Raw genomic sequence first — 26,471 nt, forward strand, 5'->3', positions numbered from 1 at the left:
TGCAGTGTCCAGTTGGGCAGATTGTTCATTGCTTATCTAGCCAAGATAATCCAGCCAAGAGCACAAACTGGGGCAGAAATCCAGTCCATGAACACTGGCTCTGTAACTGCCCTTAGGAAGCAAAGCCATTTTTTTTTTTTCAAATTCATTCACAGATCCTGTACAAGCTTGAGACAGTACTGCTTAATAATGACTTAATTTCTGACAGGTTACATTCCAGAAGCAATAAAAACTGTCCTACAAATCTGATTCTACAAGTGGGGTGGGGTGGAAACAGTGAATACTTGAATACTGTCTGATCTTGAATTGCAAACACTGAGTTTGGAGAATGTTTTTCTCTGGACTCTCAACACAGAGTGATGGAGTTATAAAACTTTTCTTGTAATATGAAAAAAACCAAGCGGGTGAACCTCAGCATTCAATCTGATCCCAGAAAATGAGCTACAGAATCAGAGATACGTAAAGAACAGGCAGAAACCATAAAGGTCACAGACTCCCATTGCTAGAAGAGACTTTAAAGATCATCTGGTCCAATAATGACTATTTTACAGATGAGGAAACCAAAACATCAAAGAGATAAGTGACTTGCTTGTGTTTAGTTAGCAAAAGTCTAGAGCCTAGTTGTTTTCTGGCTTTCAATCTAATAATCTTTCTATCACAACTCGCTGGATTTGCCATCATTATAATCAACACTGTGTACCCACTATGGGGGAGAGGTTGAGGCATATAGACTTGGTCTCAATCAAGGACCTTGCAATCAGGTTGAGAAAACAGGAAATAAGCACTAAAAGATAAGCAATAATATACACTTGCATGTGAAGGGAGGTTTAGACTTGAATTTGAGTAGGAGTGGTGATGCCAACCACAAGAATCAGAAGGTATGCGGCGGACTGTCTTCCTGTGGACCAATTCTAGTAGGAGCAGAACCAGGTGATTGGAAGGTCCAGCTGAGGCCATAGGCAGGCCTAAGGTCACAAAACTAAGGTCAGCAGAATCCAACTACTAGGGACTCTCTAGACTTGTATCTTAATTAATTAAACCCTTGAGGCGATGACCCAGATTGCAAAGATGACTGTTGTAAAGCCTCTCCACATCTGGGCTCTGACTTCCAGAAGGGCGAGGGCCGAGGCAGATGTGCAGGGAAAAGAAGGCAGAGGCGAAAAAGAATTGACAAATCCGAAGAGTGACCAAGTGCCCTGAGCTGACCTCGCACCAGCTGCGAGACGAGCGATAGGGATGATTCGCCTGCGGCGCCCAGGAGACCGGGCTTCCGGGGCGGCGCGCGCGGCCGGCGGGGCGGGCCCGGGCCAAGCGCCTCCTACGTTGGGCAGCGTGACAATGGGACGGACCGCGGAACGCCGCGGCGGCGGCCGTCGGCCTCGGGGGCGGGGGATGGGGGGGCGGAGCCACCGCGGTTGCCGCCGTAGCTCCGGCCGGGATTTGAAAGATTAAAAACTCCGGGTGGAGAGGGCGGCGGCGTTGAATGTGTAGCGGAAGCGCTGGGGGCCACGGCTCCGCTCCGGGCCGGGCAGCCGGCAGCGTCTCCACACCATGAATTTCCCGGGCCACGAGTCCCCGCGGAGCCCTGAGCATAACGGCCGGGGCAGCGGCGCCGCCGCCTGGGAGCTGAGCTCGGATGCGGAGCCGGCGTTCGGTGGCAGCGTCTGCTGCTTCGACCACCTGCCGGGCAGGGACCCGGGCGACGGCGAGGTGCCCCTGGCCCTCTTCCGCGGGGAGCCGGCGCTGCACTTGGCGCCTGGCACAGACGACCACGGTCACCACTTGGTGCTGGACCCCTGCCTCAGTGACGAGAACTATGACTTCAGCTCAGCCGAGTCAGGCTCCTCGCTGCGCTACTACAGCGAGGGCGAGAGCGGCGGCGGTGGCAGCTCCTCGTCCCTGCACCCGCCGCAGCAGCCGCCACTGGTGCCGTCGAATTCGGGGGGCGGCGGGGCAGCGGGAGGGGGTCCCGGGGAGAGGAAGCGCACCCGGCCGGCCGGCGCGGCCTCCCGGCACCGCTACGAGGTGGTGACGGAGCTGGGCCCGGAGGAGGTGCGCTGGTTCTACAAGGAGGACAAGAAGACCTGGAAGCCCTTCATCGGCTACGACTCGCTCCGCATCGAGCTCGCCTTCCGGACCCTGCTGCAGGCCACGGGCGGTCGACCCCAGGCCGAGGACCCGGGCGGCGACCATGTGTGCGGCCCGGCCTCCAGCTCAGGGGGAGACGACGACGAGGACCGCGTCTGCGGCTTCTGCCCGCGCACGGGAAGGCACGAGCCCGAGATGGAGGAGCTGGTGAACATCGAGCGGGTGTGTGTGCGGGGCGGCCTCTACGAGGTGGATGTGACCCAAGGAGAATGCTACCCGGTGTACTGGAACCGTGAGTAGCCGGCCGGGGGAGGGAGCGGGACGGGCTGCCTCTGCAGGGGCCGACACACACCCGGGTGGGTTTGGATTTGCGGAGAGCGAGGTGCATGAGGCCTGGTGGTCGGAGCACGGAGATTGTGTGCAGGCAGCGCCGGTAGGTGAAAGGTAAACCAGCAGATGGCAAAACCCAAGCTGCCTGGGGACTGGGAGGAGAGGATACTGTACAGGTAGCGCCTGCAGGGTGAGCTGGTGCTGCTTCCATCCCCTGGAGATGATCCAGAAACGGATACCCAGCCCGAAAGGTTTAATTTCGTGATCCTATCTGAGCTTTGTTCGCCCAGGGATCTGATTCGGTCTCATTTTCCCACAAATGCCTGTGATTTAAATAGCTGCCTACCCTCTGGAGTGGGAATGTTTGAGAGGATCCGCATGAGAATCAGCAGTTAAATTATGGATTATAATCCCGGGCGGGAAAGGAAAGGAAATAGGTTGTTCCCTCTGGGTGCGTTAGGGAGAAGTGGAAAGCACTCCGTGAAGCAGTTCTAGCAAGTGGGTACCGCTCACTCACTCTATGGAATACTCGTTTTTGTCTCTTAGGTCCTTGTTTACATATTTTGATTTTTGCCTCTTGACCTTGAAAAATTATAAGACCTGTGCCTTGGTTTCTTCATCTGTAAAATAGGGAGAATTGTATCTACCTTATAAGGCTGTTGTGGATATTAAATGAGATAATACACCCGAAGGGCTTGAAACTGCTTGGCACATACGTCTGATGTAACTGTTAGCGGTGGGTCCTTACTCATTAGTCAACGATACAATTAGATAATATAATTAGATTAAGGAGGAAGGCTATCAGAAATATCTGCCATTGCATGTGACAAATGTTACATATGTAATATGTAGTAGGTATGCTATAGTAACAGAAGCTATTGGCCACCAATAATTTGTAATAGTTTTAATTTTTAGAGCCCAGTGCCCTAACTCAACTATCTTCATTGATTGTCATTAGCCTTAGGTCCTCTATACATCTTACAACATTCTGCCTTGTATTAATTATATATAGATGACTTAGCTTCCTTTCTATGTGTTTAGCATCTTCTGGGTAGAGTCCTTTGCCCTTATCTTTATACTCTTATAGGGCTTAATGCAGTAAATAGTCAATAAGTAGATATTGAATTGTATAAGTGATTTTGATAATACTAAAACATGTTAAGCATGAGTCACTAAAATAGCAATTACAAAATTTATCAAATCAAATAAGCATAGCAGGAAATTTAATTTCTTACTACACTTTAAGATGACATTGAAGGCACTTATTACCATTTTCACAATTCCAGATTCATAATGGGATCTGTCAGATCAGTCCTTTTGAATATATAAGCTCACTACAGACAGGTTATGCTTATATTCATTCATTCATTCAGCTCTTTCATTTTACCAAGTATTTTTATGTGCATAACCCAGTATTCTTGTGAAGGCATTAGAAAGGGTGGAAAAAAGAACCATCTTTATCATTCAGAAGCTTCCCACTTAGTCTTTTTTTCAAATAACCCGGACATCACTATAGACTTTTTTCCTTTGAAGATAGAACTACAAGGACTTAGCCAAAAAGTCGGATAAAATTCCAGGCACCCTTGAAGGAGGGAACTGGAAACCAAGAGATGAATCTTACGCTTAGGTTAACTGAGCTATATTCACCTAGAATACTGTGTACTCTTTTGGCTTATGATAAAATTGTTAATGCTTGCATAGTTTTTATTGTTTACAAAGTGATTTTTCACATTCATTTTTTCATAGTGACATCAAATTATTGCTAACATTCTGTATGCGAAGAAATGGCTCATTGAAATTAATGAACTTGTTCAAGGTCACTCAGCTAGAAAGTGGTAGAGCAGGTCATAGTCTAGTGGGGGAGTACAGTGCAGTGGCCAAAGAGCATTTGACCCACACGAGGGTGAAGATGTCAGGAAGGCTTCCCAGGTAATTTAAGACCAAGTCCTAAGGGAATCAGGGCAGAAGAAATGAAGAGAGGAGGGAAGGGCATTCTGGCCAGGTGAGGTAACGTATGCAAGGACACAAAAGCATGAAACTGTCTGGCATGTTGAGGAAATTAGGGCTGCACCTGCAGGGGCCAAGACACAAAGGGTAGGTTTGGTTTTGACCACCACAGAGACAGAGGTGTTTGGTCAGGGACCAGGAGGAGATCGTGAAGTGACCACCTGCCTGTGAATGGCACATTTGAGAGAGTAGCAAGAAAAAGAACAAGGATGGATACGCAGTGCTAAGGAGTTTGGGCTTTATCCTGTGAGTAAAAGAGACCCAACCAGCTGAAGATTCTCTATTACTTAGGTGATTAGTGACAACACAAAGGTTGAATTGGAGAATTAGAGAACATCATTAGAATATCATAAATCAAGTATTATAAATCAAGTGAGAAATAGCGAGGGCCTACAGAAGTTAACCTGAAAGGAAACTTAGTTTTTTCAAACAGCAACACCCATTTTAACTTCATTTTAGCTTTCTCTAAAGAGTTTTCTGCAAGATACAATCCCGTGGGTGTCCCAGGCCTTCATATGAGCTACAGTGAAAATACAATAGTGCTTTTTGTCCATAATGTACCACTTCTCACAAAATCCCGTGTAACTTTGACGTAATGAGTTCTCTGTTTATTGTTTTAAGTTTTCACACCTTTTCAGGAAGGTTCATTCCCAATATGGTCTCTTCAGCCTTTCTTTAAGTGGAGGGACTCTTAGTATACTTACTGCTTTTGACCTTTTTCTCATTTTACTTTTTTTTTTTTTTTTTTAAACCTTTCTGGAAACTTTCTGAACAGTAGTAATGAAAGATTAAAAAAAAAAAAAGTTCAAGTTCCTACATAGAATAGTGGTAGCATTCCAGTGGCTGTTTAAACTTTTGTGATCTAATTGAGCCTCTGCATTTGGGTGTCAAGGCCAACAAGTTAGCTATGCCTGGTCTAAAAGAAAAGTGTTGATTTAAATTTATATTTACACTTCCCTTACTAGTAGATAAAATTTGAACCAATTTGGGGGTACAGGAATCAGAAGGGGAACAGAATTTGTCTTCTATAGATAGGAAACCAATATTATTACATGAAAAAGTATTAATTATAAGAAATTTATTTTTGTTTCATTGTTTAGATATTTTTCTGGCGGCATGTGGACATTTTAGATAAAACATTTCCGAGTAATGCTTAAGTGAACTCCCTTGCTCCCCGTGTTCTTCCGAGGCTGCCTGTAGCTACCCCGTAGGCTCCTTTTGAGAATTATATATAACATACATAGAACAATGTACAAACTACTTAGTACAAAGTACTAGGTGTTAACTATATCAGTGTGGGTCACAGAAAACTATACCTTACTTAAAGAAACTCATGTAAAAGTTTATAAGACTGACCAGTGAAAATTGTAGAGTACCCAATGTTTGTTGTTATTGACCTATACCTCATCACAGGTGAAAGACTGTTTGTAAAAAAAAGTATTAGCAAGAAAGGGGCCAAAGCATTTAGTAATAGTTATGGGAAGGCATATGGAACATAATAGAGGTATATGATAAGTTTAGAATAGTCTCATAGCAATTCTGATGATAGTTATATATGCAGTATGCACCAGGGAATATGTCATATCCATTCATTGACTAAGTTAAGTAATTTAATTGACCAAATATTTATATGAATGCATAGTTTCCAGAAGCAGTCATTAACTATAAGCCACAGCTTTCTTTCTCTCCCTTTTCTGATGTACTTATAAGGCCTACTTGCATTATTATAATTCTAAATCATTTTAAGATTCAGACACTTTAGAAATTAGTGAATCTTTATAATATGTTGAAGAGAAAATAATACTCCCAATAAAATGAAGTAGAAAAATTAGGGTTTTTTTCTGTAAGCACTCAAATTATGTGATATTTATTAACTTGGCTTAGCTGAAACCATCTCTTAGGTCTTTTGCATTCAAGGGTTAATAACCTTAATAATGAATAATCCTTTCTGAAGCACAAGGCATCATGGGAAGGTAATGGAGTCCAACCTGGTAGAAGATGCTCTTTCTTGGTCAGTTTCTACCTTCCATAAAACAGAATCATAGGGAATAGAGACCAGGGATTGACATGCCTGAATGAAAAAGTTTTAGAGACTTTTATCTCTTACTCTTTTTAACTATATTATCTCCCACTAGCCCAGGCTGGAAAGCAGCCTTAGGTGGCATTAGAATTTTGGCTGCTCAGGTTTAAGGTATCCTGGCAAAGTCATCTGAGAACCCCATTCCAGATCAAGCCTGCTTTAGACTGCATTTCTCAGTGACCTACTGAAACAGCCCAAGGATGTGAATGACTAGAGAGTGACATATTTGGAGCACAGGACTTGGCACTACTTGACCAAGATATTCAGGACTTTTCTTTCTCTTTGCATGTACAATTAGTTTAAAAACTGATCTAATATCAATTATTGATCCACCTTATTTGTTTATGGCTCAAATGTAATAATGCATGTTGTACACATGCTTTATATAAATGTCAAAGTATTTAATATGGTTTTCTTTCCTCAACTATTTTATCATAGAAGAGACCTTTTGTACTCTTCCCTCTTCCAAATTTTATTTTCTGGGGCTTTTATCTCCACATCATGCCCTGTAGTTTCTGCTTTGCTAAGATCTTTGATGTCTGGAACCCTAGGGCTGATCCTTTACTGTAGAGAGCAAGAAAAAGCTGGATGTGCTAGTCACAGGATCCTCTGAGAATTATGGGCATTAGGTGAGGAGACTAGGGGGATAGAAAGGAGAGAGGAAAATGTGGATGTAGTCACAGGAAGCCTAAGCTGAAGGTTATTGGCAGAAGAGATGGAAATGCAGGTTGTTCTAGAATCCTTGATTATGGGGGAATCTGATCTAAGACCTTTATCTTTTCATGAGTATGATGGAATTTATACTGCGTGTTAGCTAGAAAACCTTCAGCACTGATTAAGGGTATATATACGGTCTCTTCTTTTTTTGCCACAATACATTCTTAAAAGCCCAGTTAAAATGTAGAATAGGGGAAAACATTTTTTTATGGCCTCTATATAGAACCTACATTTTTACTCTTTTTGAGACCGCCTTGGTAAAGGGAAATTATACCCACAAAAGATGTTGAATCACTGACTAATGGGTGGATTAATGGGATGAAAAGCATAATACGATACTTTCCAATGCCTCTGGATTAGGGGACAAGTGAAATTCAGGGTAGTGAAAAGAAGGCATCATCTGTGCCAGAGAACTAAAGAAAAATGGTAGAAATATTGATATGATCGTATAAAAGTAATTCTGTTTTATGTACTGCTTTCTAATTTTATCAGATTGCCACACAAGAATAAATTATATTCATTAATATTTGTTCTAATATCTTATTATATTAAGCTATATCTAGACTATCTTTATAATCATTGCACTTGTATGTTCAAATAAAATAAAAAAAAGGGGGGCGGCCAGACCAGCCTTTGGAAATTACATTACTATTCGTACTTCTGTACCCCAAGACTTCAGATATCTGGAAATCTTATAAAACATAAATTCCATCTGAATGGATGGCTTTTCCAAGTAGTTGAGAGTTAAGCTTTTATTGGCTAGAGTATAATTTTAACTCATAAGAATGAAAATCTCTTTAATATTACTAACTTTCCTTTGGGCCGCTTCTCAGTGAACCATCATTCTGAACATTGATGCAGGATAGCACTTGAGACACATAATTCAGGACAAAGAACTGGATGCACTATGCTAAGACATAAGACTTCTAAATCATATGCCATGGAATGTGCTGCTCACTAACTTTAGATGATGCACAGGAAACAGTTAGAATTACTTCTGAGCCTTAATTAATATGGACAGTTAAAAGCAATCCCATCTTGCATTTTACTACTCATTACAATTGATCAACTTTCAATTAGTATTTTATTAACTGAATCTATTATTTTCTTCTCATTCTATACAGTTGCTTCTAGGTAGGCCTAGGGTATCTCACATCCACCTGATTCACCCACCTAGACTTTAGTAAAACTTGCATTTTAACATCTGGTATATATTTTAACATGAAGTTCGCCTAAGTTTGTTTATGTTTTAGAAAAGAAAATCTTTGCTATAAATCAAAAGCATTCATTGGAAAGAGAGAGTCTACTTCAAAGAGATTATTGAGGATCTCTCAAATTGAAGAAAGCACAAGATGAATGCTAAGGCACTTTCAATGGCACTCACTCTTCCATGCTGGCTATCCACTGCTGAAGTGAACCCTTACTATATGGCCAGTGGTAAATGAGACAGGTGTACATGTCTGTAAGATTTATGAACAGTTACATCCTTTGCTTGACATTTTCATGGTATGCCAACCAGTCTTAGTCTTCTAATTTAAGATTACAACCCCCGCCTCCGCCCCCCATGGTTCTGCTCTTTGCCTTTCACTAGAAAAAACTGGGGCCTTATATTTTATAATATCTTTTTGGAAGTAGTTGTAGTTTGTTTTTAACCTGTTTACTATTTAACCTGTTATTTTATGTAAACTACATTTTTGGGGTAGAGAAAGATGTAACTAACTGTACCTCAAATATAATGAATGCCCCTAATCCTAGAATACTGGATCGAGTTGTTTGGAATTCTGATTACCTGACAGGATTCTGTCTTTGATAGAACCTATCAAACTGTATGGTAGGTAACACATAAAGGGTAGACCTGGTTTACATTAACTCATCAGTTTCATCTCTGCTACCTCTCTTTCAGTTCTTATTGTTTTTTTCTGGAGAGGTAGCATTACATAGTGTTTATGAATATAAATGACTACTGGAAGCAGACTGTCTAGGCCCAAATTCCAGCTTATATGTGTAAATTTGGGCACCTTAAATTCTTTGTGCCGTAGTTTCTTCTGTAAAATATGCATAGTAGTACCCCTGCCTCTTATGATTGTAATAATAAATGAGTTAAAATATTTAAAGATCTTGAAACATGATAAATAGGAAGCTCTATATAACAGCTGTTATTACTTCTCCATTTTCCTGCCTTTTCTGTCCTTTCAAATTTATAACCCACTTTACGTCCGTGGCTTTCAACTCTCGTATTTCAATTTGTTGTCTCATTCCTGATGCAGATTTTCTTGGCCTTGACTCATAGTAATTGACTCTCAATTAGGCATAGCCCGAGAACCCCTATATCTGTTGCCTGCTCTTGTGAGAAACTGTGTCTGATTTTTTGTCTAGTCTTTCAGGCCCCAGAGAGAGCTGTCTTGAGTCTTCCTGGCTTGGTCCCAGAGAAGTGTACCAGTCATTCTCTTACAAATCTGCTGCCTGTGGGAAAGGAGGAATTTTTTTCCCATAAAAGCATTCTAAATTCTTGAGCATCTACTTTTTTTGGTATGCAGATCTTGTCACCGGATGTGGGGAAGTACAGGCTCCATCCCAAAAGCTCATTTAGAACATCTCTAACTAGCTACCAAGACTTTTGATACAAGAGAGAACTTTACAGCTTTCTTAAAGACTACTCAGTTTTCAGTTGAGGCAGAGCCAGTAGTTTTCTTGGATTTCTGCCATGTCAGCAAGACAGAAATGGCCCATAATTCCCTTTACAGTGGAAACCTCAGCATGAAAATTTTGAGAGATTTCTCTTAATTGACCTGCAGTTGAACCAGCAGTGGTAGGGATGACAGTTGGGTTCTGGCACCTAGTGCAAAATCTAGCTTCAAATGTCCATCAGCCCTCGGTCCAGGGATTTGAAGCAGTGATTCCTTATCCAACTTTGGCAGTAAAAGCCAATTGGGCTTAGAGAATAGATCTTTGTAGTCAAATTTCCTTAGTTTGAATCCTTGATTTACTATAGCCATATGACTCTGGGTAAGTTGTAATCTTACTGTTGCCCAGTTTCTCCTTTGTAAATGGGGATAATAATCACAGCATTATTATGAATATTTTGTTGAAATACACATATATAGAGCACTTAGTACAGTACCTGGTTCAATAAGTGTTAGCTATTTTATTTAAGCTGGGCTGGTAGATTGGCTCTTGAACTAGAAGTCTGGCTTCTAGAAATTAAAAAGTATGTGGTCGATTTGTTTTATTTGTAAAAAAGAAGAATAGGATTCTATGGTTCTACCAAAATTACTTTGGCCAAAATTTGATGACATATATAAACATAACACATACGTATGCACAAATTCCCAACACTGCTCCCCCTTTTCCCCTTTCTTTCTCTTCCCCTCGTCATCTACACACACGCACGCACGCACGCACACACACGCATCTTAAACCTGCTTAATCTCACCTGTAGAGAGTTCTGGGAATCGCAAAGTATCATACTTCAAGGACCTTAATTCCTCTTGTAGACTCATGCGTTGATGACAGTGGAATACTCTTCATCCTCTGAGTTAGTTGTTCCTATTGGGTTCGCTGGCCTATGGAGTGGCATCCTGTCTTAGAGCGTTTGTTTGCTGATTCCATCAAGTCTAACAGTTAAGTGCAAGATTATTAAAAATGTAGATCCTTGGATCTCGTCTTGAAAGATTGGATTCAAGAGATCTGAGCCTGGGGCCTGAGCATCTTCCTCTTTAATAGGTATGTCAAGAAATTCTGATTCCAGGGGGTTATAGACCGCATATTAATAATACTGTTAGTTCATTAATTCCTCCAGTCTAGGAGTGGCTCGAAGCTGATTCATCTTGGTTGTTTCCACTTACACTAATTACCAGTTCAAGGAGTTCTAGAATAGGGGTCCCCAACCTCTGGTCTTAGACTGGCATTGGTCCGTGGCCTGTTAGGAACTGGCCATACAGCGTCAGGCAAGCGAGCAGCTTCGTCTGTATTTGCAGCTGCTCCCCAGCGCTAGCATCACCGCCTCAGCTCCACCTCAGATCATCAGGCATTAGATTCTCATGGGAGCACCAGTCTCTGGTGCCCAAAAGGTTAGAGACCACTGTTCTAGAAGCACTAGCCTTCAACCCACAAATTGGTGTGTTTATTTCATTCCTGTTTTTCTTTTACCTACCTATTTCTGCTCTGACCGTCCAATTTAAAACTTTTATATCCTTATCGATTTTCTTTAAACTTGTTGTCAGTTATTAAGGAAGATGGAGTCCCCATTTATAATTATAGGTTTATTTATTTACTTATTTTAGTTCTGTTGGATTTTGTTTTATGTGTTTTGAAGCTCTGTTAGGAACATGTGCATTTAGGGTTGATATCTCCTTTTAATGAAACAATGCCTTTATCATTTTGAAATGTCCCCTTTTATCTCTGGTTTCAATTTCTTGTTTTGAAATCTACTTTGATACTACTTTAGCCACTTCCAGCTTTCTTTTGATTAGTATTTGCATGATGTATCTTCCTGTTCTTCTCAACTTATAATGTTTTTACCTATCTGTTGGTTTTTGCTTTTTAAAATCCATTCTGACAATCTCTACCTTTTATTTGGTGTTTTAAGCTTTTACATTTAATGCAATTAATGCTGTTTGAGTTTAAATCAACCATCTTACTCTATTTGTCCCATTTATTCTTTGTTCCTTCTTTCCCTCTTTTCCTGCCTTCTTTTGGATTATTTGTTGTGATTCCCTTTTATCTCTATTATTAGCTTTTAGGGATACCTTTTTCATATCCTTTCTGGTTGATGTTTTCTGAGATTTTTGGAATCCATTTACATATATATTAGATCATTTGATATTGTCCCCCAGCTGTTGGATGCTCCATTCTGTTTTTTAATTTTTCTGTCCGTGTGTGAGTGTGTGTTTCAGTTTGTGTGATTCCTATTGACTTATCTTCCAGTTCACTGATTCTTTCCTCAGCTGAGTTGAGTCTACTAATGAATCCATCACAGATATTCTCGTTCTTATAGTTTCCATCTCTGTGCAGAAGTTACCCATCTGATTATACATGTTGCCCACCTTTTCCACTACAGTTTTCAGCGTATTTATCTTAGTTATTTTCAATTCTCTAATAGTTCCAACATCTGGGACATCTCTAGTCTGGTTCTGTTGTTTTGTCTATTGATGGTATTTTTTTTATTTATGTCTCAATTTTTTGTTGAAAGTTGGATATCTTGTGTAGGATAGAGAGTATTTATGCCTAGAAATAAGTATACCTTGTTTTTTGTTAAGCCTTTAGTGTAAGAGGTTGATCAATCTAGTTGGGAGTTGAGCTGGGTTTCGAATTTGTTACTATAATAGTTACTGTAACCATCAGTGTACCATAAGGCTTCAAACTCCCCTGGCTTTACTCTATGTTTAGGTAGGGGGCTGGTTAGCCAGAGGTTTTTCTTCATGTTCTTATCCTTCCTCAGCAGTAGATTAAATTCTTGCTACATTGGTGATGGTGGGAGTGGGAGTGGAGAAGGGACATTGTCAGTTTTCTGAATCAGCCTCATTCTTAGGCACAGTGCTCTGAGTGTTAAAGTGGGACCTTCGTGATTCTGCCCCTACCCCAGCTGTAGACCTCATGGTCTAGGACCCAGGACATTGTCCTGCCTCTACATCAAGGATAGTTTTTTTGTTTTGTTTTCCTGTAGCTTTTTCCCAGCAGCTATAGGTCTTCATCTGAAAAGCAACAGTGTTTGCTGTTCTCCTAACAGCTGCTTAAGGCTTTTTTCCAGAGGTGAAACTAGGAATGATCCAGGTAAGGCTTCGCCCCTTTTGCACAGCTGCTGCTGTTCCCTTCCCCAAGGCCTGTACCATCAAGGGGTACTTTTTCAGGTTTCTCACCCTTCTCCCAGTCTCTCTATGAGATCCTGGTAAACTCTTTAAAGAAGAATGTACAGGGGTATGCATTAGTTACCCTTTGTGTCTGAGGCCCCAAGGGGCCTACACTCTCACCATTGCTCATATTTGACTTGCAACATTTTGTTAAAAATTTTAGCAGAAATCACTGGCTTTTATGACATCTGATGTCTACTTCCAGTGAGCAGGTGCTTCCATCTTGTTTCTTCCTGTCATTCCTTAGATATTATACTAGTTGCTCAGTGACCTCCAGGCCTCTGAAGGATATAACACTTGATCTTAGCCAAAAGGCCGAGAAGCGATCTGAAGGATATAAGAAAAATTATAATTTTGCAAACTAAATGTCTCTTATTTGTTTTAAGGGTAGGAGCAATCAATCCTCTTTTAGCTTTCTATATCCTAAGCAAAGGCTGAAATTCAGTTATAAGTCTTTGTTTTTATTTTGGTAGTGGTTGCGCTAGGATTTTCGGTGTATGTCTTTACCTTGTCACAATCTGATTTCAAAAAGTATTTGTCATCTATGGCCATGCTACCCTGAACAAGCCTGATCCCATCTGATTTCGGAAGCTAAGCAGGATCGGGCCTGGTTAGTACTTGAATGCGAGCCCACCTAGCCAGGTGCTGTAGGCATAACAATTTTTTTTAAAAAATAAGGGATTATAAGATGACAAGGTCCTTGCAATCTGTGAGGTCAACCAAGGGTTGCCTCGCCTAAAAAAATTTAATAAATAAAAGTATTTGTCATTTCATGTAGAGCGAAAACTTTATTAGTATATTTCAATTTACCCCTTCATAGCCTTTTTTGCTATGGTTATACATACTTCTATATGTTATAAGCCCCAAAGTATTTTTTGCTTTAAGTAGTCAGTTTTTAAAAGCAATTTCTCTAAATGAGAAAAATCTTATATTTACCAAATATGTTTCTGTTGTTCTTTTTTCCTTTATGTGGACTCAAGTTTCCATCTCTTATGGGATTTTTATCAAATTCTTCTGCTCGAAATTCCTTCAGTGTTTTTCATAGTGTAGATTTGCTGGTGATAAATTCTCTTAGCTTTTGTCTAAAAAAGTTTTTATTTCTTCCTCATTTTTGAAAGATATTTTTGCTGAGTATGGAAACCTAGGTTATTTTTTTCCCTTCAGAATTTTAAACATGCCACTCTATTGTCTTTAATTTGTATAGTTTCTGATGAGAAGTTTGCTGTTACTTTTATCTTTCTTCTTCTAGATATCCTTTTTTCTGGCAGCTTTCCCACCTCCCTTCTTTATTGATAGTTTTCTGCAATTATGATTTGTCTTGGAATGCTGTTCTTCATATTTCTTCTGCATAGGATTTGTTGAAATTCTATGAACTATGGATTTATCGTTTTCTTCAAATTTGGAAAATATTATGTCATTTAATATATTTTTCTGTTCACCCTACCTTTTTTCTGGGATTCCTACTACATGTACGTTAGTCTGCTTGATATTGTCCCAAAGCTCTGTGCATTTCTTTTCAGATTTTTTCCTGTGTTTTATTTTGGATGGTTTCTATTTTATTTCTATTGTTGTGTCCTTTAATGTGTCCTATTGCTATGTTATAAACTTCAGAAAGTTCACTGATTTCTTTCTTCTGCATGTCTATTTATCTCATTTGATATATATTTTACTTTAAATGTTGCATTTTTCATCTCTAGAAGTTCAGCTTAAGTATTTTTTATACCTTCCATTTCTTCCCTCCTTATGTTTGTGTTTTCCTCTATCTTCTTGAATCCAGGGAATTTTTAGCACCTTCGTCTGCTGCTTTTACCATCGGTGTCGTTTAGCATTTTTGTTTCTTTTATCATCGGTGTTGTTTCTGGATCTGTTGCTGTTGATTGACTTTTCTCCTAGTTATAGGTTGGACGTTCATGCTGCTTTCAATACTTATTAATTTTTTAGATGCCAGACGTTGTAAATTTTCTTTTGTGCACTGCATTTTTTAGCATTCCTCTCAGTTTGTTGGGCTTTGTTCTAGCACACAGTTAATTTACTTCAAATTAGTTTGATCCTATCAAGGTTTTCTTTTGGGCTTTATTAGAGTGCTCAGAGCAGCCTTTAGTTTTCGGATAATTTAGCCCTACAACTGAGGTAATACCTTTGTGAGGACATTACTCAGTGCCCCATGGATTAGATCATTTTTAATCTGGCTGATTGGAACTTGAACTATTCCCAGCCTTATATGAGCTCTGGAGATTATTCCACCTACTCCCCTCCAGTGGTAATTTTCCCTAGCCTCAGGTACTCTTCTGTGCAGACATAGATAAGTATACAACAGAAGAATCAAAGGAACTCCTCTGGAGGTCTTCAGCATTCCCTTTCTGTATAGCTCTCTACTTAGTAGTAGTATTTTGCCCCACAGATTCTAGCTACTCATGCCTCCGTGAACTCTGAGCCATTTTACAGCCTAGCAAGACTGTGTTACCTCTTCCAACACTGTAGCCTGGAAACAGTAGACGTTAAGTTTGAGCAGTTTCCTCAGCAATCACTGTCCTCTTTTGCTTGTTGCGCAATATCTGAAAATCATTGTTCTATACATTTTATCTGCTTTTCTAGTTGTTTAGGGTGAGACAATAAATCCAGTTATGTGTTACTCTGTCATGGCTATAAGTAGAAGTCTGTCCTTCCAATTTAGGAAACTGATTTACTATCTTCATTCTTGGCGATCTTGTCTTTATTTCTCTCTTCGTTAGGCAGAACCCAGTGCTTTCATATCCTACAGCCTTCCTGCCCAGGAATGTTGAAATGGACAACGATAATACCTTTAGTGAGTTAATATGCATCAGATGGCTGTTTGTCACACAGAGTAGAATTGAGATGTCTTCTGCAGCTGCTTTTATGGGCTGTAGGATAGAAGTGGTTATTAGACTTGTCCCTCAGAACTCTGCTGCTGCCTCTTTTTGCTGGTGAAATACCTGCAGCCTACTGGACCCATTATTGCATTTAATTTCATATACTTCCTGGTCTCCATTTTTCTTTTTCTCTTATTTCTTACAACTCAGCGTGAACCAGACTCTTAAGGACCTCTGTTTTCACATCAAAGGACCCATGTTTTACTGATATCACCAGAAAGTAAATCAGAGCACTAGATTAACTTGCCAGTCACAGTGTGTCTGTAGGGAGCCCATCTACAGGTCTTAGCTTATATTTAGTTTTTGGTTTTCCAAACCTGCTTCTCCCATTGTCACTGTGAGGTTTTCATTTTGGAAAAGATAGTAAGGGAAAAGGGAGTTTAGTTAAGCCAAATAGGTGAGGATTCTAGAAGGCTAGTCTTGATATAGCCAAATTTAACCAGTGAATGTCATTTTAGAAACTTTAAAAGATATTATGTGAATTAAAATAATGCCATAATTTGGAATAGGATTTTATAGTTTACAAAGTGCATTTACATACATTATTTTATTAATCTCTGTTATGACTCCGTAGTGAGATAGAATGTCCTCATGTTACTGATGGTAAAACTGAGGCTCAAAGAGATTAAGGGATGGAACTGGAATTAGAACCTATGCCTTCTGAGTCCTTAAGCAATCCCCTTCCTCCTGAACATCATCTGTGACCTCAGAGCTTCTGCCATCTGAGCAGATGTCAAGATTGTATGCCAGCAGGACCTAATATCCTGGATTATTTTGGAATTTATGTATGAATTATCTACTTTGACTTCTACTTATCCTAGTTCATCAACTAGAATATATTTTAGAACACATTTTCTAAACATTCCTCAAATAAGTGACTTTAGTCTTAGGAGTAAATGTTTTACTCATTTATTAGAAATAAATGTTTTCCTCAGCTTCTTTTGTATGTTTTCAAGTTTTTGCTCTTATGCTTGTTAACTTTCTAAATTTTAACTATACAATTTTTTTTCTCCCCTATTACTCTTTTTTACAAAAGGTTTTTGTTTTCCTATTACTTTCATTCGACAAATAGCCATCTAGTGTCTACTAGGTAAAAGAGGGGAGTAAACTACCTTGAGTTTACGAAAAGCTTTCCAGAGACATTTATGCTTGACTCGGATATTAAAGAAGGGTGTATTATTGGCAGAGAGAATGGCATGTTTAAAGGCTTGGAGTCATGAAGGACTCATGCCCTCAGAGGACTCCAGGGATTCTGTTTGGCAGGAACATTGAGAATAAGTAAGAAAAATGTAGAAGGAACTGTATAGGCAGGCAGGGAATAGATCAGGACAAGCCTTTTCATACCGAAAATTTAAATTTTATCCTACCATGTTGAAACATTGAAAGGTATACAAATAGGGAAATTACTTGATCAGATTACATCTTTGATCATGTGGTAACACTGTGAAACAAATGGAAAGCTTGAAAAGTGATATCATAATCAGGGAGACTATTTAAGGAGTTATTGCAGTATTGCAAATAAGACACAGGGTCTAGGGTGATGTTCTTTGAATAATTATTGGAGGGCTGGAGGTAAATGTTAAGGAAGTATAAGGGGTACACCATCAGTGCAACATGAGTAAGTGGAAGAGTAGTCCAGATTATCTCTAATGTTTTCAGTTTGAGTGGATCGTGGAGGTTCCCCCACCCCAGTTCCCCTTAGGGTGGCAGAGGGAAGCTAAATAATAGTTTATTTTGACATATTGCATTTAAGGTACCTACTGCATACCCAGGTATAGAAGCATCCAGTGGGGTAGTTGTATATGTAGATCTGAAGCTCAGAAGAAAATAGTGCTGCAATTAAAGATGCAAAGATCTTTGTAATTTAAGCCAGTGGTCTCTAAACCGGGGAATGCAAATACTCTGTTGAACGTATTACAATGAAAATGTTTGAATTTCTATGTGCTTTCTATTTCATCCTCTCAAATTTTTTATTTTTGTATATTTTATAATATATAAAACATTTTAGAACAGTACATATGCATAATTTATAAATAAGTATGTATATATGAGAATGTGCTTATATTTTTGGAAATTACTAATTTAAACTGAATAGTCACTTCTGAGCATTTTGCTTTACAATAATAATCTGGAGAACTTTTTTTTTTTTTTTAAGACATATTTTTGGACCCTGTCTCCAGAGACTCTGATTTGTTAAGTGTGTAGCAAGGAATTTGAAAAATCCATCTTTTAATTTAATTTCTCAAAAGATTCTTATAATCAGTCGAGTTTGAGAACCACAGGTTAAAACCATGGAAAATATGTAGAGTATAAAAAAAGACGATAAGGAGAAAAAAGACAGGCTCAAGTGACACTCTGCTGATTCTAAAAGTGCCAGCTATGTTAATTCATGTTTTTATATTCTAATAATCTGATAGAATGGCCATAGTCAATATTGAATTATCTCCACTAAGCTAAAATTAACATTAAACATTCAAAAGTCTGTTTTAATGTTATGCTGCATTTTTAGCAGTTTCCTCTCTCATGTCTATGCAGATCATATGGAACATTTTTTACTAGCCAAGTACCTAGAGAGAACTTTTTCCCTAAGCATGTGAAATTCTGTATTGCCTAGAACCACTGAAATACTAAACTTGGAAGACTAAGGACAAAAGGGCCTTTGATTTAAAGCCTGTTTTCTATTTTGAAATGAAGAGATTGCTAACAACGTCTAAAATCTGCCTTCTTTGTATTAAAATTTGAGAAAAGAATGAAAATGTAATGTGAGTGCCTAAAAGGACCATGTTATAAAAACTTTCGAGAACTGTTATGGGCTGAATTGTTTTCCCCTTTTAACAAACTCATATGTTAAAGCCCTTACCACCACTCCATCAGAATGTGACTGTATTTGGAGATAAAGCCTTTAAAGATAATTAAATTTAAATGAGGCCACATTTAAATCTGTTGTCCTTATAAGAAGGGACACACAGAGACACCAGTGATGCACAAGCACAGAGAAAAGACCATGTGAGGCCACAGTGAGAAGGTAGCCATCTGCACGCCAAGGAGAGAGGCCTCACAAGAAATCCAATTCGCCAACACCTTGATCTTGGAGTTCTGATGTCCAGAACTGCAAGAAAATAAGTTTCCCTTGTTTAAACCACCCAGACTGTAGTATTTTGTTATGACAGCCCTAGCAAATTAATACAAGGACAGTAAGCCACTTAGGCAACTTTACAGTTATACTAATGAAGAACTAAGAAACAATATGCAGGTTTTAAAACCTGATGGCCTTAGTTCTTGAACCAATAAAAGCAAACGATATTTAAGGCATTATTGTCCAGAATTTCTCACCTCTATGAAGTTGGTTTAAATTTGGTGAGTGGTAGATAAGATTGACAGGAACGCTTGCCTAAACATAATTTAGTGTTCTTAATGTAATTGTGAACTTTCAAATGCGATCAAATGAATAGTTTAAGGAATAGATATTTCTTTTATAAGATAGAATTTTGTATGGTTGGTAACTACTAACTCAATTTTTCTATTGTAATACTGTAGCCAGGCTAAATGATGATTAAGATAATGATTTATTTTTGTCCTACATTATTCCTCCAGATTATAGTTCCCATCTAGTGAATGAGCACATGTTCAGGCATTCAAATGGAAGGCAGCATTTTCATATATAGTTCCTAATTTGCTACCTTTCATTTCATTTACTAATTAAACATCATTCTTTTTTACATGTTTTTATCTTATCACTCACCTTCTAAGAACTCAGTTTATTATTTTTAATTATTGCTTTTATTATGAAATATCTCAAATATATAAAATGTCTAGATAGTATAACCAACAATCAGTATACCCGCTCACTTAGCTTAAGAAATTAACAGTACAGATATAATCAAAATATCTTCTGTGACCCTTTTCCCTTTCTTTAATCTAGAAATAACCGCCCTCCTAAATTTGCTGTTTATTCCCATGCATTTTTGAGATTATTATGGCCATTGGCACTCTTCATTTGTTTGTTTTCCACTTTGTATAAATAGTGCTATTCTGTTTGTATCCTTCTGCAGTTTGCTTTCTGGTTCAGGTTAGGTTTTTGAGATTTATCTATGCTGACATGTAATTTTAGCTATTTGTTTTCACTGTATACACGAGTGTTCCATTACATGAATATACCACACTTTGTTTTCCTCTTTGGACACTTAGGTGGCTTGCAGCTTTTTGCTACTACAAATATTGATGTAAAAAAAAAATTATATATGTTTATATATATAAATATTTATATATCACACACATACACACACACACACTCATCTTCTTTTACAAATATGCATGGTTGGCTCTGGTTTGTAAGTCTCATATTAGAATGGCAATATACAATTTCTTAAATTATTTTTAAATTCCAACACAACTAAATAGCCTGTATTTCTTGGGGAGAGAGGGTTAAAAAGTAAAAAGGGACTTTTCCTATTTGAGAATATACATTGCATTGCATAGTAAGAAGACCTTGAATGAACTTTGGAGTCAAATTTTGGTTGGAATCTTGGTTCTCATATTACTTAGATATGTGCCTTTGGGCAAGTTGCTTAGTTTCACTAAGACTCAGCTTACTCGTTTATAAAACTGGGATAATTACAGTCATCTTTTAAGATTACTATTAAGATTAAACGAGATGAGCCTTTGGTTCTGGAAGATAATGGCCACTGTCTAAATTTCAGTTTCTCCATGCATCCTCCCAAAAAGCCATAAGACCAAAAAGGACCACACGCGCACACGCGCACGCGCGCGTGCTCGCTCGCTCTCTCTCTCTCTCTCTCTCTCTCTCTCACACTCACACACACACACACACACACACTCACACAAACCATACCTAACTCATGCTTCCAGCATTACTACAAGATGGACAATACCATGAATATTAAATTACTTATAAATAAAGAAACAACAAATTACAGCAGCTCTTGTTGCTGAGTCTGGAGAGTAGGGGAAAGGAGAGGCTTAAGAGACAGTGAAAAAGAAAAGAGGAGATCGGTTATTAAAATGAAGCATAAAGTTACCCTCAAAAAGAAAATTTCCCCTACACAATTGGGAAAATATGTACATGTGAAACTGAGAGGGACCAGAAGTAGCAGCATCAGAGAGACATGCTCTTGTGAGCAAAGATAGAAAAAGAATGGTGCCCCTTGGAGCCATGCCAGTGAGAAGAAAGAAGGAAAGAGAAATTTAAGTGTCTTAGAGAAATGAGTGAGAAGCAAGGCACACCAGCCTCATGTCCACCCACCTGCCCATCCCTACTACCATCACAACGTCATCCATTAAAGCAGCTGCTCTTCCTAATCTGCAGAAGCAGACACTCTTGAACCAAGAACTCTTATCTATAAAATGCTCAGGAATAGAAATCAATCAAATGCCATACAAAGCTATTTTAAAAGGAATACAGAATGAATTAAATATCCAATTACTATGTTGTACACCTGAGACTAATATATTATATGCCAACTGTAATTGAAAAATATATTATTATAAACAATAAAATGTTAAAGGATGAATAGGGGTTTGTCTCCTAGATGTTGGCATTTATAATATCATATACAACTTTTTATTCTAGGTCAGGAGTTGTCAGTCTGTGGGGCCATGGGCCAAATCAGGCCTGCTGTCTGTTTTTATAAATAAAGCTATATTGGAACACATACACACAAAGGAATACAAAAAATGTGAATGCATTTTTCACTGATAAGAATTCTTCCCCAAAAAGCAAACACAAAACAAAGAGAAACTCCATTATAACACTCCAACCAAATGAAATATCCTTAAACTTGTGGACATAATAAATAGGAGCATTGATATAAGGAGCATTGATGAAAGGAAGGAAAATGACCAAAAGAATAAAAATGAGATGCAGAAAAAAGTAGAAAGCTTCAGAGAGAAAGTGTTTGAAGTGCACTACAGGCAAAGGAAGACCCAACATACGTAGAGTCCCTGAAGAAAAAAAATCAGTGAAACAGAACTAATTTTTAAACCATAACCCAAGAGAAACTTTTGAGAAATTAGGGAGAAAACTGAAATGTACATATTAAAAGGGCCTACCTTGGACAGGATGATCCAGAACAATGTACTCTGAGATATAAACTACTAGATCTTAAAGACTAGTAAACTATTACATTTTAAAGACATTTTTTTCTGGATCTCATAGGAGGGAAAAAAAGTTGACATTAAAAAAATTAAATGTACATCATACTTCTCAAGAACAACATACAAAGGAAGACTACAGTACAGCAGCAGTTTTGAAAACTCAAGGACACAAGGTTCAAGCTAGCCAATCTGTCCTTCAATTATCAGAGCTATGGACAAAACAATTTTGAACATGAAAGGATTTAGGAAATATTTAATGAGAATTTAATATATTTAATTGTAGCTCCAAGACTAAAACAGTGGTGGGTCATAGGTATAATTGTTATATGTTTTGACAAAGTAGAAAGAATGAAACTAAAAATAAATGAGTGGAGAGAGAAAGAGATAAATAGAATACATCATTCCCTATTGTATAAGTAATAAGTGGGAGTTATATGACACCACTTAAAATGAACAGACCAGATCGCAAAAGATTAAGTAAGCAAAAAAATTTAGGAAACTCAAAAATACATGCATACTCACACATAAACGCACACATAAACACACAAGTAAGTATCAAAGGTAACCACTGAAACAAAAAAATGCAAATCTTCCTGAATACCAAAAGAAAGTTTTTAAAAGGCCAGATACCAACTAGAGAAAGAAAATGGGTAAATGTGAATAATAAAAATGGTAATTATAGAATACGGAATTCAAACATATTGATCATATCCATAAACTTAATAGGCTTAACTCACCTATTAAAAAGATTTTCAAATGGCTTTATAAAGAAAAACCCAGTTCTATACTGTGTACAGGAGACACATTTAAACACAGTGATTCTTAAGGTGAAAAAAAGGGATATACAAAAACATCACAGGCAAATGGAAACAATAAGAAAGCATCTCAATGGACAAAGTAGAACCTGGGCAAAAAATCATTAAACACATCAGAGTATACATTTTAGTGTTAAAAGCCATAATTCACAATGAAGTTATCTTTCAGTATGTAAGTACCGAATAACATAGCAAAACCTAAATGTAGCAGAATTGCTATAGCAGAATGCAGTTGACCCTTGGACAACTCAGGTTACGCAAGGGTTAGGGTAACCAACCCCCTGCACAGTCAAAAATCTATGTGTAATTTTGACTCTCCCAAAATTTAGCTGCTAATAGCCTGCTGTTGACCAGAAGCCTTACACCAATAACAAAAAGTTAACATTTTGTATATCATATGTATTACATACTGTATTCTTACAATAGAATAAGCTAGAGAAAAAAAGTGTCAAGAAAATCACAAAGAAGGGAAAATACATTTATTGAAAAAAGTCCACGTATAAGTGGACCCATGGAGTTCAAACCCATGTTGTTCCAGAGTCAACAGTATAGGATAATGCAAGAAGTAATAGAAACACATAATAGATTTTGAATACATCGCTGTACAAATCTTGTACAATAAGATGTTTCAAGGCCATCTAGTAAATTTCCTGTCCCAAAACGGGAATTAGGCATATCTTCAAGGACTCTTGGTTCTTGTAGTGGGAAATGATAAGAGATCACAGTCTTTACGTCAGGAGTGCTCACTTATACTGGTTGGTCTTTGTTTCTAGGCTTTAACAGTGGACAGAGTTTAGGACATTTTTAGAAGAAAACATGCGTCATTAGTTCATATTGACATTTCTAATCAAAATTTAAAATTATGCAGTTTTCTTTGATTTTTATATCTCTTTTTCTTATACTAGAATAGAAATCTAGGGTCCTAATGATAGTAACAAAATTAATATGTTCATCTTAACCTACAGTTTTAAATTAACAATACTGATATTATTCTAATTATTAACAATTATAACAGCGTAGATACTGCAGAAGGTTTAAGCTATATTTGTAATATTTTCGTCAATGGGCTATATCCTAATATGTATGTACAAATTACCACGTTTTAAATCCACTTGAAATAATTTCTCTATGTGATTAAATCACCAGCTCTACATAATTAAGTTCATTCGTTTCATTTTGCTTTTTATTTTTAGGACTTTGTTATTTCAATTTTATTTTTGTTTTGGTTTTTAAAATTTTTGAAGGATTCAAGATGCCTTAGCTGACAGTCATTTGTTTCAATAAATAAACAAACAAACAAGCAAACAAATTGCAACTGTAAGCCTTGGGTTTATAGAAACAGTGTTTAATCAAAGAAGTATTTATTCAAGAAAATTTTTCTCAATTTTTTTTCTAAAATAAGTAAGAAATTTACTATAATCAAAGGTTTTAGTTATTCCTGTGTACTAACTGGGAAACTCCAAGACTGCCCTAAAAAGTGCATATAATACCCTATTATTACACACTATTGCTAAACTACTCTGAGGGTTTATATCAATATTTTCTAAGACATTGGAACTATCAGCAGAGTCTTGCATGAAACTTGTCTTAATCCCTTAGCTTACTAATTTTGGTTACTCAGGGCCTCGGTCATACCTTTCTGATGCCAAAATAATTATTTGTAATATTTAGTACAAGTAAAATAATATGCTGAAAAAAAATTATATCCTATGGCTTAAAATCTGAAATTTGAAACTTTAAAAGATTCTTTTGAGTCATGAAAATCTGTTTTTGCCATAGCAGTAGCAAGAAGTGAAAGTGTAGTTACCATGTCTTTTTCTGGGAGGTTAGATCTTAAAATGTATGATTCTGTGATTTCTTTTAGAGGCCGATAAAATACCAGTAATGCGTGGACAGTGGTTTATCGATGGTACTTGGCAGCCTCTAGAAGAAGAAGAAAGTAATTTAATTGAGCAAGAACATCTCAAATGTTTTAGAGGTCATCAGATGCAGGAAAGTTTTGATCTTGAAGTGTCAAAATCTGTAGATGGAAAAGACGGTAAGACCAATTAATACATTTAATATGTAAACCAAGTAAGTTGTTAATAAAGTTTAGAGTGGTTCCTAAGTTTGACATAGTAATTTAAGAGTGTTAGAATTTATAAAATTTCTCATTATTTTAAACATTTGATAATTGTTTAAAATTTTAAAACTGAATTTCTGAACTATCTTTTATTTTACTTAGTATGTATGTTCAATAGCAAGACATTAGCTAACATGATTTACTGTAAATGACAAATTATTATAATGGGTTCTCTGAATTTATCCATTTCAGTTATTTTCAGTTATCAAAGAAAATTGAACTTATAAAAAAAATTCCTTGTCATATCAAAAGAGCAGTTTTGTTAATATTTTAAGGTTGTTTCTTTTTCTGAAGTTTAAAAAAAAACTTTAATTTCCTTTGCGTAAATATCTCTTAGATGTCTCTATATTGATAACCGTATCATCTTTTAATTTTAAACAATCTAGTTCTTACATTTCCTTATTCAGCATTTGAATATGTTTACAGTAGTTCAAAATACTTATATAATAGCCAAGATTACTGTGTTTTGTTATGTGTCTGCTCTTGAATAAAATTCAAACATGTGGTAAAGTTAAAAATACTTCTATTGTTCATTTACTGCAGGCAGTGGGATCAACTATTCTGGTGAGTATAACAGTACAGGTGGATTAGCATTTTTAGATTTCTCTAGATTTTTTTTTTCTCTAAAAGCATTTCTTCATTCATACTTGCCTTTATTTGGGAGGTTTCTTGGCAAGCCCTACTAAATCTAGTGAATTGAGTAATTTTTTTCCTTCCCCTATTTCTAAAGCAGAAAAACTCAATATTGATCGAGTAGTCAAGTAATTCACAGACTGCATCTTGGAAGAAATGAATTTTGTGGTTGAAAGTAATTGTTTTCATAATTAATGGCAAAACAATAAGCTTTAAATGTACTTATTTTTTTCTTATTGTTAGTAACATCCTAAGTCTTTTCTCTCTCCTATTCTTTACTCTCTTATCTCTCTCTGAACACACACATATATGCACACACACAAGCAAAGAATCTGTATAGTTTAGCTTATACCAAATTAAAATGTCTTTTGTATCTAGTTGATTAAAAGTCTACATAACTGAGGAAAGTTGTGGCTTCCGAATAAATCAGCAATAAATCTAACAAATATGTATAATAATAGTTGTCTATTATGTGCCAGATACCAATGCTAGAAATTTTATTTATTTATTTTTTATTTTTAGGCGAGGCAATCCTTGGTTGACCTCACAGATTACAAGGACCTTGTCAGTTTACAATCCCTTATTTTTTATTTTTTACGTCTACAGCACCTGGTCTTCTAGGTGATCTCCCATCCAAGTACTAACGGGCCTGACCCTGCTTAGCTTCTGAGATCAGATGGGATCGGGCTTTTTCAGAGTAGCATGGCCATAGACTCTATGAATTTTAAATATTTCATTTTCCTAATCTGTAGTCAAATATATCATTATTTCAGTGTAAAATCCAAGCTCAAGGTTCTTACATATCAACATGTAAAGAGCAGTTCA

General features: G+C 37.5%; 1 protein-coding gene and 1 pseudogene across 2 annotated transcripts in view; one reads left to right on the forward strand and one right to left on the reverse strand.

Moving 5' to 3' along the window:
- Positions 1–1,359: 1,359 nt before the first annotated feature.
- Positions 1,360–26,471, forward strand: part of DDHD1 (DDHD domain containing 1) — a 71,155-nt gene continuing 46,043 nt past the window's right edge. Inside the window, exons 1-2 of one of the 2 annotated variants that reach the window (XM_006920176.2) lie at positions 1,360–2,380; positions 24,756–24,929. In XM_006920176.2, coding sequence (XP_006920238.1) covers positions 1,552–2,380; positions 24,756–24,929 — 1,003 coding nt within the window. In that variant the 5' untranslated portion in view covers positions 1,360–1,551. The remainder of the gene's footprint in view (positions 2,381–24,755; positions 24,930–26,471) is intronic. The other variant, XM_006920175.3, reaches the window with a different exon arrangement.
- On the reverse strand, positions 26,244–26,360 carry LOC112469734 (annotated as a pseudogene).

Source organism: Pteropus alecto, unplaced genomic scaffold (assembly GCF_000325575.1).
Source record: "Pteropus alecto unplaced genomic scaffold, ASM32557v1 scaffold86, whole genome shotgun sequence".
Taxonomy (NCBI): Eukaryota; Metazoa; Chordata; class Mammalia; order Chiroptera; family Pteropodidae; genus Pteropus; species Pteropus alecto.